The 12,335-nt window shown below is 42.5% G+C and overlaps 1 protein-coding gene across 1 annotated transcript in view; it reads left to right on the top strand.

Annotated features, from left to right (window-relative positions):
• The window catches only part of NOX3 (NADPH oxidase 3), a 62,097-nt gene that overhangs the window by 15,691 nt on the left and 34,071 nt on the right, over nucleotides 1–12,335 (top strand). The window contains exons 6-9 of the mRNA XM_017891958.1: nucleotides 27–208; nucleotides 3,919–4,048; nucleotides 9,202–9,294; nucleotides 11,146–11,399. Of these exons, the coding sequence (XP_017747447.1) occupies nucleotides 27–208; nucleotides 3,919–4,048; nucleotides 9,202–9,294; nucleotides 11,146–11,399 (659 nt within the window). The remainder of the gene's footprint in view (nucleotides 1–26; nucleotides 209–3,918; nucleotides 4,049–9,201; nucleotides 9,295–11,145; nucleotides 11,400–12,335) is intronic.

Consider the following 12,335-nt stretch of genomic DNA (forward strand, 5'->3'; position numbering starts at 1 on the left):
TTTTTTTTTTTTTTTTTTTTTTTTAGAATACAACCACTGAATTGCTAAGGACAATAGCGGGCGTCACCGGCCTGGTGATCTCTCTGGCTTTAGTCTTGATCATGACGTCATCAACCGAGTTCGTCAGACAGGCCTCCTATGAGTTATTCTGGTGCACACACCATGTTTTCATCGTCTTCTTTCTCAGCCTGGCCATCCATGGGATGGGGTAAGTCCACACTGTGCTCCTCTGTAAGGATTTTATCTCTGAGAGTCCCAAAATAATCTCAGAAAGTCCTTTAGATGAAGGATCCCGGCATGCAGTGACTAAAGGACTTGTACAATGTGTGAAAAGCACATTGACCGTGGCAAACGCTTTTTCAGTAACACTGAAAGTAAGCTAATAGATGGTGAAGTATTATATTCATTTTTCCTCATTGACTCTGTTAGTGAGTCTTGGCATGTTTATAAAATTCAGGAATTCTAATGAATGCAGGATGACAGTAGATCTATGTTTCATTCAGCACCTGTTCTGCAATCCAATTTATGTGGGATTACTCAGGATATATATTTTTGACACCAAGATTTCACTTCTGCTTAACCAAAACCATCAACTAGGAAACCTGGTGTTCGGGCAGGGACAATGTGTGGCATGGGCAGTCTGGTGCAGGGTCCAGATCCAGCTCTGAGACCAGTTATCAGAGTGAGCCCTTCAGGTCCTCTGGGCCTCAGTTTCCCCATTTGACCTCTAGGACTCCATTTTGCTCAGACATCCCATAAAACACTGCTCTGGCATTCAATACCCACCTGATATGGTTCATCTCTTCATCAGGAAGCTAGCATAGCCCCTGATGTGTTCAAAATCCCTCAAATATAATGTTTTTCAATCCTTTAAATATTAATAAATGGCCCTGGACTAATGAATCAATTGCTGTCTATGAACTAGCTTGTCCCTTTTAATTATTTCAAAAACTGATTGCCATTTTTTCCATGTTACAATTTTCAAAGCACATTCATATGCATGATCAACTCGACCGCCACAACAGTCCTGTCACGTAGAGAAGGTGCTATTGTCCCCATTTCATAAAAAGGAAAAAGGTGTTCTCAGGGTTAAGTGATGCCCTCAAGTTCCCATGATGAATAAACAACAGAGTCAGATCTAGGACACCAGTCTTTAGATCATCAAACCTTTACTCTGATTTAGCAAGCCCTGGAAGAACAAGTCTTCCGTTTTATGAATTAAACCTTCCTCAACACCAGCAAGAATGCGACCAGCAATGTTGCTAACGCCCTTTTTGGCTTGCCAGCAGCAACTCCTCTGTTCCTGCACAGCACAATGCCCTCTTCCGCCCCTCATTCTCCCACCATTGCCACTGCTGAGTGCAGAGGGTCCTGTCCCGGAGGTGGCCTCCCTCTCTGCACGGACCTGGAAGAGCAAGTGCATAGCTGCAGAGTGGCACGGCCTAGGAAGTCACACATGCCTTGGTGACTCTGGGTCCCATGTAGAGCCCATGGGCAATGCTTTGGGATTTGCCCCTCTGCAAGTCAACGACCCCTCCAGTCTCCCTCCTCACCCTTAATGCTCAGCCCCCTACTTCTGGAAGGGGGTCACAGTTCTGCCGCCGCCACTGCCTGTACCTAAGACATCTCCCATTGTCCCTCAGCTGGCGGACAGAAAGAAACACATTCTCCAAGGAAGAAGTGCCCCTGAAGGTGCATTTTACCTTAAAAGACTGCCTGTGCCTCTGCTGAGCCTTAGCAACCGGGTCAGTCCACGTTCACACGTACTCTACTGCCTGGCTAGAGGATTTCCATTTTCTTTCAGCTAGAACTCTCTGGGACTGGCTCTTCTGAATGTGAAAATCTCGGCCGGGCGCGGCGGCTCAAGCCTGTAATCCCAGCACTTTGGGAGGCCGAGACGGGCGGATCACGAGGTCAGGAGATCGAGACCATCCTGGCTAACACGGTGAAACCCCGTCTCTACTAAAAAATACAAAAAACTAGCCGGCGAGGTGGCGGGCGCCTGTAGTCCCAGCTACTCGGGAGGCTGAGGCAGGAGAATGGCGTGAACCCGGGAGGCGGAGCTTGCAGTGAGCTGAGATCCGGCCACTGCACTCCAGCCCCGGCGACAGAGCGAGACTCCGTCTCAAAAAAAAAAAAAAAAACTCACCAGTTATTTTTGTACTTGGGGTGGGCAAGGTGGATAGTGTGTGACGGTCCTAGTGTGTTCCAACTCAGAGATTGTCAGTCCCCCCTTCCTACTGCTGATTCCGCTCATGACGCCAGGGTTGTGACCCCTGCAGCGTATTTATGAGGCTACCTATAACCCAGGGGAGTCTAGAAGCCCTCTTCACAGACACTATGTACTTGCCCCACTAAACATACATCCCCCACATCCACACCCTGGTGCACTGTAGAAGCACAAGAGAATTTCAATGGGCAGTGTTTCATTGGAGATATTTTTGATATCCAAATAACATATCATAAGATGAAATTTTTTAGTGATTTTAACCTAGTTGAAAACCTTATTTTAGGATAAGGGCCTCATTTAATCTTCTCAGTGTGAAGTATTCTACAGCTACTGTTTACAGCAAAAGCAATTTGCAAATTCTACACAAAGTGCCAAGTGAAAGTAGGATTATTGGAATGTGTTAAGGCCCACTAATCTTCCTATTATGGGATGGCATAGATGAAGCCATTTCAAAAGTTTAAAATTTTTAAAAGATACAGCATTTGTGGAATAAGATGAGGCTTCTTTTAGACACTACGGGGAATGCTGCCTACAGCCTGAGAATGAAAGTGTTAAATGTCTGGAATCCTTCCTCTGACTCTCACTTACTATTCACCCTGCCTATGCCTGGGCGTCATTTGTACATTGGAGATTTACAGATAGTTTTTCTCATCGAACTCAGAGGGATGTTATCAAGTTTGGATGGCTTCCATAAAACAGACTGGGACAAAGGCCAAGATGTCAGTTCTAGCTGACACCAGGCTGTTTCCAAGGGCATATTACTGCTCCCTCCTCCCATGCCCTGTGATATAACAGGGACCACACCACTCCACAGGCTGTCCAGGACATAAGCCTGTGTGATGCTAAGGTTTCTCAGTCTAGAGTACCATGATTCTCAAAACAGATCAATGCATTTTATTCACTAACACCTAGGAACCAAACAATTCCCAGATTCCCTGACCTTGGGAAAGTCTTGGGCTTTGCTGTCTGCACCAAGGAGGAACCCTAGGAGCTTGTACCAAAGCGACTTGTCAAAGGCCAGTCAGGAGTGCACTCATGGCAAATAAAATATAGAAGGATTATAGGACTCTTTGTCCAGTGCTCTATTCATTAAGACTGCCTTCTCTTTCCATTCCTAATGTATCAATACCATCTTGAAGACACACTCCATTGTGACCTATTTTGACCGAGTGAAACGCTGGCTTGCTGGTGGTCACTAGGGGAAAAAATACCATTATTCTGGGCACTTCTTTTGACTTCTTCACTTGAAGACTTCTAAGCACTCAGAAACAACCCAATGAGGGTAGAAGTTAAATAAATCTGCAAAAGAACCAAATAGTACAAAGTTAGCCAATTAGCCCAAATCAGCAATCAGGACAAGATGAAACCTAATTAAATTCAACAGTCTACAAAAGGATGTGTTCAAACAATTTCCCTTCATTATGAATTCTCTAATATAGACACTTTCAATTTAACACAGGATACCACAGAGGGGCACTTCTTTTCTGGGATCTTCAAAGTTACTCGAAGCTTCTTAAATGCTTATTTTTAAAGAAGGTGGGGGAAATGAATGACAGCCTGAGTTTCAAGAACTGGAAGTGATATTTCCAAGCTCACTGTAGAATGTATATCTGTGGAATAACAAGACTGCTCAAAATCAGTTTGATGTTTTTGTTTTTTGTTTTGTTTTGCTTTTCTTAATTAACAAGTCGGATTGTTCGAGGCCAAACCCAAGACAGTCTCTCTCTGCACAACATCACCTTCTGTAGAGACCGCTATGCAGAATGGCAGACAGAGGCCCAATGCCCCGTGCCTCAATTTTCTGGCAAGGAACCCTCGGTAAGAATGAACCCAGGAGCTTTTAAAAATAAATGTCCCTGCAGTTAAAATATAGAGCTTTTATAGGCTTGAAAAAAAGAAAGCACATTTCACCACTAGACAAAGCCAACTCTTTATTAAGTGTGCTAACGGAGAAATCAAGTTACAGATAATTTTTAAAGAGGTTTACTGCCAAAAGCACTATGTTCAGCTTTGAAATGTATTATTCTACTTACCTTTAAATACTACTGTCTGATATTGTGGGAATTCATAACAGCACACTGATGTCCCTGGAGGGGTCAGCCTTAGGCCTTACCACCCTTCTCTGTGCTCCCTGCATCCTTGGCCACGTGTCCTCTGCTTAACTGCCCCTGCTCCCAGTCCAAGAATTACCAGCACCCCTGCTCAAACCTAGGTCCGTGAACAGCCAAATGAGGCTCAGGCCTTCTTTATAAGCTTGCCTTCTTCCTTTCCACAGCTTTGGGGATCAAAAACTTAGGGTGTCAAATGCATTTACTTCTTGCCCTAATTAAGCTTTTGTAACTGAAATAATGATGACATTAGCCAAGAAGATACTTAATTAATTTGTGTAGATGATAATGTCCACAGATCTGAAAAGTCAGATTTCCTGGGTAGGTGGTAACCGTTACAGTTGGTAGCGTAGGTAAAGAGAAATAATATTCCTATCTGGCCTCCTCTGGTATCTTAGAACAGTGCAAATCTTTGGGACAACCAAGTGATGCTTGCAAGAAAATAAATGCAACTGGCAGATAAAAAGTAGGAGGAAATAAGTGTCCAAAAATACGGAACTTAAAACATGGAATAACAGGGTATAATATATACAATTGATGAAGATTTGGGAAATTAAGTCATCAACATATGAAGAATATAAGTGATTGCATTGTTTAAAAAAAAACCCTCAAATATATTAAATTAAGCACTGGATTTTAAGGGTGAAAGTACTAGGAGGAAGGTTTAAAACCAAGAGAACCGGAATAGATGTGCCCATTAGACTGTGGTTCTTTTAATGGCCGGTATAGATTGTCTCTGTCTTAAACTCAACTCTCAGTAGCCACTATCCAACCTGCATATTAATAAGGAACATGAATACCTCTCTAAAATTTTCAGCTACAGCGTCTCCATAAAAAAATCAATACTCCCCCACACCTCATGAATACAGACCAGGACCTGCTCCCAGCAGCGTTTGCTGGCATTAATTATCATTAAGAGGGGGCCTTACTCGTCTCTCTCTAACTCTCCCCTGCTCCACTTCCTTGCACTCCCAAACTCAGGGTGTCACTCTCTCCCATTGTTTGTAATGGATCCTGAGTCAAAGCGTGTGTGGGCTATGCAATTACCGCTTGGCTGAACCGTACGATACTCTCTCTGATGTCTTATAGACACTGAATCCGAAAGGCATCCCAAGGACAAAGAAGGGTTCCTGTGCTTCACTGCACCACACCTACTCGGTCTCTGCAAAGCTCCATTTCTCCTTCCTTGCCTCTCTTAACTCAGGGCGTTTTCACGGTGCTCTGATCAATAGAATATGTATCATTTCTCCTTCAGTGGTGCACTGTTCCCAATGTTAGGACAGAGAATGCTTTGTACCTCACCTCGCATAAACGGAACCGATTAAAGAAACCAACTATACCCGGCAGTCCCCCCTCCCCTGCTTGTCTCAGTCTCCCTTTCCAGCCCAAATGCACTGATGCATACAGGACTCCAGATTCCTGGTTTGCTTCTGATGCAATCCAGTCTCAAAAGATGCCTGGTTGTCCTAGGCCAAAGAAGCACTTTATGTCATTTAACTACAGCATCAACTAATCGTAACCATAAGGTTGACACTTTGTAATTACTAGGGAAGGCTGTGAGTGGTAAAGGAGAAAGCCCTGACCGAGGTAGAGTCAATTCAGCGAACTTTCACTGAGTGCCTAAGTGCACTGCTTGGCAATGCAGTAGACAGGATTCACAGACGTGGGACCTGCCCCAGGAGATCTGATTGTCTAGAAAAAGAGGCTATTCATAAACACACACATAAAATAAAATCAAAGCCAGCATGTTCTTATTTTCTGGTAGGAATGAAAAACCAGGAGTGAAAGTGAAGGAAACAAGTTTCATTATTGCTGCTTTTGAATCAACATTGTTTTATTTCTATCATAAAATACTCACTGTAGCGTGACTTTTTGAGTATTTTTTGGAGAAGAAGAAAATAAATCCAAGAAGCCATGGATTATTTTAGCATTAAGGAAATTTAGATACTAAATAGTTCTTCCCCATTATTTAATGGCTGAGGAAATTGGGGTCCAAGCAGTTTCAGTGTCTTACCTATGGTCACAAAAGGCATTCACAGTAAAGCCACATCAAAGACCCAGAGCCCTTAACTCTGTGGCCATGAACTTTCTCCTCCACACCCCACAGCATTCACTGTAAATCTCCAGCTTCCTTAACCCCCATTTTGTCAGCACTCTGCTGCTAGCTACAAGTACATAGCCCCAACGTTCTATTTATCTCTGTGAATAAAGCCATAGTGTTTAACAGCTTGGAGGGAACTTAAATAATAATTTTCTCCAGCTAGTTCCCATTTTACAAAACAGGATATTGTGAACATAATAAATCCCAAGATGTGCCTAGTGGCACAGAATGAGGGGTGGTGGCCCCAAGGACAGAATCAGGTCTTCAGACACCCAGCCCAGCATCTACCTTGGCACACATCCCTCTTGTTCTGAATCAAGGCCTCTTTGTCTTGATTCACTCTTGTCTGTCCCAGGTATCACTGCAAGGACAGTTCCCTAATATTCATCCCTGGCCATCTCTCCCTCAGGCCCTGACTTCCAGGGGCTCCAGGCACAACACAGGTAACTACACTGGCTACCTCCTCTTGGAGCAAGGGATATACTCAGGTTGAGATGGAGTCAGGGATTAATAGCTTACATTCTCCTACCTGAACCATGGAAAGAAAAATAATCCATTACATTTTATTACCGTGGAAAATATCAGAGACCATGTCTGATTTGACATCACCAAAATGAAGTGTGTGATGCCCCCAAACTCTCTAAAATGGGTGGGGAAGATTATTTGTAAAAATATATGAAGACTGTGAGTGTCTTTGCAAATATCTCTTTTAGCCCACATAGAAAGAACTGCCAATTCTCACTCTCATTTCTGTAAACAGCCAAAGCAATTCTCAAAAAGCTTTCTGGTTCATTCAAGCATAAGAGACCTAAGGATTCCTTTGCTTGGCCCAACCCCGTGCTTCCTAGGGACGCTTCCTAATTTCCCCTTACTCTGATCATCTTCACCTCGTCATCCACAGCATAGGGAGACAAAAGGTTTATTCTCTTTGCTGTTCCGAACACATTGCTGGGCCTCACTGAGGCAGAAAAAGTAAGTGGGTCAAATTGCCTTGTGTTGCCCCCATTGATCTAGCTTTTATGAGGCCAAGAGCCCCCCAGGAAAAAAAAAAAAAAAAAGCAAAGATGGTTGATATAGTTGAGAAGAGGGACCATGCAAAGAGACCCAGAAATCAACAAAAAGAAATAGACAAAATGAGAAAGTGGTGACTCAAAGGAAGTACAACTAATGCTAAAACACTTGTGACCCACCAACAGAAGAGACGGAGCCAGACGACTGGTCAGGGAGCACTGAGTAACGGGTCAGTTGGTGAGGGGTGGTGAATGTCTGAGTTCCGAAGACCGAGCCATCCTTCCTGCCTCCCTAGATACTATTCAAGGGGTAAGGCGGTGGATTTAGAAAACCTAGGAGGAAGTGTAGGGACACATGAAAAGGCTTGAGTTCTAGCCCTGGCTCTCTCTGGTCCGCTTCGGACTCTCCAGGCAACTCAGAATATCAGGATTTTCCTTCTTTTAATTCTAAAAGAATTAGAGGGTATTGAATGTTCCCAATACAAAGAAATAATCAGTGTTTGAGATGATGAATAGAGTAATTTACCCTGACCTTATCATGATACATTATGTATATCAAAACATCACTATGTACCTCGTGAATATATACAATTATTATTTGTCTATTTAAAACAATAAAAATTATAAAAAGAAAAAAAGAATTAGAGTAGATTTCCAAGATCGTTTAATATCCTAAAATTCAATGAGTTCATGAGTTTCTAATGTTTTGGAAAACAAGCCTCAGTATCAATTTCAGGGCTGGACAGAAAGGACCACGACAATATGGCAATGCACGTGGGAGGTAGCCTGGGGTCCTGGAAAGAACTCAGGCTGGGTAGTCAGGCATATCTGAGTTCACATCTCTACCAGACACCTTCTTCCCTTTATGACCTTGGATAATTTGGTTGATCTGACTGAGTCTTAATTCCGTCTTCTGTAAAATCAAGACAATACATATGTCTCATGGGATTGTTCAGTACAAATAGAACTCTTCAAAATTTGTAACTTCCCATCCCTTCCCTTTTACTGAGGAAGACACCTTATGTTGTTCAGAGCGCCTGATACAATAGCCTGCTGGTAAATTGATCATCAGTAATGCACATTATACTCACCAAAGGTTCACATAGCATCTGATTTAAAAAGGACATTTTCACCATCACAATTCTCTAGACAATTATTGAGTCTTTTGCTGTGATTAGATAAACTTAAATTTAAGGTATCAGGAAACTATATTTTACTCTATATAACTGTGTGTGTGTGTGTGTGTGTGTGTGTGTGTGTGTGTGTGTGTGTGTATTTCTGTGTTTATTCAGGCAGACCCTCTAGTTGTGATGCATTCTTGGCCCAAAAAGTACTATTTGAGATTTTAAAATGCAATTTCTTGTGTCCTGTGTTGGGCGAGTAATGTAGCTTTGACTTTGGCTTGAGTTTGGGAGTATTTATGACTCTATCGTATGTAACATAAACATCAATCTGCTTTTTTATTTCTTTGCAAATTCAATTATTTCTAATTACATAAAGGCATCATTGATCAAGTAAGCATAAAAACCAATATAGAAGAATTTAATCTCTTAAATAAGCTTGTAGACTTCAAGAAATAATTGAATGTTATAGTATATAATACAAGGAGACATCTTTGTTGTTGATAACTGGCCCAAAGTTAAAGGAAAAATGTTTAAACCCCGTCATGTTTTATATTGATTTGGTTCAAATTGAAAATATTTGGATTCTATTTTCATTCCTTTTTCTCTCTCTCTCTGCTACTCTCTGCAGGCTTGGAAATGGATTTTAGGCCCTGTGGTCTTGTATGCATGTGAAAGAATAATTAGATTCTGGCGATTTCAACAAGAAGTTGTCATTACCAAGGTATGCATGTAGCTTTATGTCTGAATAAAAGCCTGAGTGTAGATGAAAATTTTTTATTAGCCCAAGTTTTTAATTTGCCATTTTTATTGCAGAACTGTCTGTAATTTAGAGGCTCATCTTCTGTTCTAATAATTGCTTGTATCCTGAGCATCTTTTAGTGTGACTAATTTTGCTGAAGACAGGGATCAGGGCTCCAGACGGTACACAGAATTCTGATAAAGGTTTATTGTACAGCTCTGGAATGATCCGCTTTTTCTTTATTTTGGTTTCTCTCTAGGGTGAAATGCAAGGGGAGTGAGTGTGCTTTACATGGGTCATAGTGACTTGAAGGAGAATCACTTCCTTCACCAAGTAAAGACACAAATTTTGCAAACAAACAACATTTTCAAATCTATACACTCTCACTGGGGACTAACAAGCAGAGGAAGGGCAAACAGTCACCATAAGGTTCAGAGCAAGAGGGACCAATGTGGGGAAGAAAAATGGAGAGGAAGGATGAAGACAGAGTTCTACCCTCATGAGCAGCATGAAGGATGAAGACAGAGTTCTACCCTCGTGAGCGGCGTGCTCCTGGTAGCATTTTTCAGGCTTGCTCCCCATTCTCGCATCTCTACATCCTCACAATGTTTACCTCTTGCTGGAGGAAGCTGGGAAGGGATAGACCAAGACCAAAAAAATGCATGCCTAGGAGAGTGAAAAGGTGCCAAATACTCTCCCCTAGTTTTTGAAATGTCCAAGAAGAAACTCTCCGTTAGCCAAGCCTATCCCACTTTGCTAACATAATTTTAACAGAATCCTGTATCTCTGTAGCCACCTTCATGAAAGCAGATGTATAGAAATTGCTTCCTATTTCTGCTTTAAGCTGTTTCTATGTTGCTGTTTTTAAGTTAAGCACCAAAGGATGTCAGGCTGTATCAAAAGCCAGACTGTAAAACTTCTGGAAACCTACTCAAGCTGTTACTAGGGAGACCATTTAACCGCAGTGTCAGAACAGATACCAGTAGGGAGAGGGAAAACTTAGAACCAATGATTAAAATGCCGTGAAATTCTCTTTTGAATGGAAAAATACTGTCACAGTATCTAGATGCTAGATTTTGTTCCCTTATACCTCTTGTCACAAAAGAAGACGGGAGGGCCTGGAGAGATTTTTCAGGAAACAAGATAGAAATCTAAGAAGGGAAATTAGCTCTTTCCCTCTGATAAGCAGCAAATCATAAAACTTTTATAAACACTACTAGAAACCTTGCACAATGCTTCCCTACATCTAAAACTCACAGTGGAGTCAGGACACGGGATAAGACTCAACTAAAAAGAAAAGAGTTTGAAGGTGGAGTCAACTAAAACAAGAAAAGAGTTTGAAGTGAGTTTGAAGATCCTTTTTCACTTAGCCTGAAGAAATAAGAGGATTAATTCACAAGACATTGAGATAAGATGCAGATCATTGAAAAGCTAAAATATGTTCCTAGATGTTAAAACCCAGAGCTAATGTGGTGACTATTTTAATAACCCTAAGCATAATAATACGCAAGCTTCTACTCTCTTGGGTCTGGTTGACTGTGCTGTGGAAAGCCTGGCCATTTGACACATGGACTCACATGCTGGGCACCAACTGCACCTGGGTACAGCTATTTCAAACACTGCCCTCTGAAGCAGAGGAGCATGATTCTTGCTGGAGTTGCAAACACAGATGTGAAAGTGGTGGCAAATATCGTTGGGAGCGAATAGCAGATGGGATATATAAATTACACCTGAAACAAGCTCATCTAAAATTGTGAACACCTTTGAGGGAATGAAAGGTGTTTCTTTATTATTTTGAGGACAAAGGCAACCAACTCTCTTGCTCTCACGTAGGTGGTAAGCCACCCCTCTGGAGTCCTGGAACTTCACATGAAAAAGCGTGGCTTTAAAATGGCGCCAGGGCAGTACATCTTGGTGCAGTGCTCGGCCATATCCTCGCTGGAGTGGCACCCCTTCACCCTTACCTCTGCCCCCCAGGAAGACTTCTTCAGCGTGCACATCCGGGCAGCAGGAGACTGGACGGCAGCGCTACTGGAGGCCTTTGGGGCAGAGGGACAGGCCCTCCAGGAGCCCTGGAGACTGCCAAGGTTCGTGCCCCTTTCTCTCATGTATAAATCGCAACATTATAAAAAGTAAGGTATCTTAATGCATCCACATGCTACCAGATTCAGCAATACCTTTATTAGATGGTGAGTTTGAGCCCATGTTTTAAATTTGAGAATGTGTATAAAAAGCATAATTTTGTAGACTTCTAGGAGACACACATCTATTTCTGTAAAACAAAACAAAACAAAACAAAGAACAGAAAAAAAACTAGTCTTCAGCCAAGAGAAGGTGATCCAGGAAAGGGGTTTCTCTCCCAGGTCCTAAAGCATCACCTGGTTACTTCTATGTAGCCTGCAATGAGTGAGACAACTCTAGGCATTTTTTTCTATCACACTCTGAGTTTTTTTGATTATATTTGTAAAGTCGGGTCTTCATAACAAGGATGCTATGTTTTTGTGTCTTCTTCTTATAAAGACCCTAGTCATATTGGATATAAGGGCCCATACCACTCCTGCATGGCCTCATCTTAGCTTTATTCATTATGTCTGCAACCCTATTTCTAAATAAGGTCATGTTCTAAGTACTGAGGTTAGGACTTTAACATGTCAATGGGGTTGACCACACCATCACTCTATTCAGAAAAGCCTGGGCTCACGCCTGTTATCCCAGCACTTTGGGAGGCCAAGGCGGGCAGATCACTTGAGGTCAGGAGTTTGAGACCAGCCTGGCCAACCTGATGAAACCCCATCTCTACTAAAAATACAAAATTTAGCCGGGTGTGGTGTCATGTGCCTGTAATCCCAGCTGTTTGGGTGGCTGAGGCAGGAGAATTACTTGAACCTGGGAGGCAGAGGTTGCAGTGAGCCGAAATCATGCCACTGCACTCCAGCCTGGGCGATAGAGTGAGACCTTGTCTCAAAAAAAGAAGGAGGAGGAGGAGGAGAAAGAGGAGGAGGAAGAGGAGGAGGAGGAGGAGG

The sequence above is a fragment of the Rhinopithecus bieti genome, unplaced genomic scaffold (genome assembly GCF_001698545.2).
Source record: "Rhinopithecus bieti isolate Rb0 unplaced genomic scaffold, ASM169854v2 scaffold_1583, whole genome shotgun sequence".
Lineage (NCBI taxonomy): Eukaryota > Metazoa > Chordata > Mammalia > Primates > Cercopithecidae > Rhinopithecus > Rhinopithecus bieti.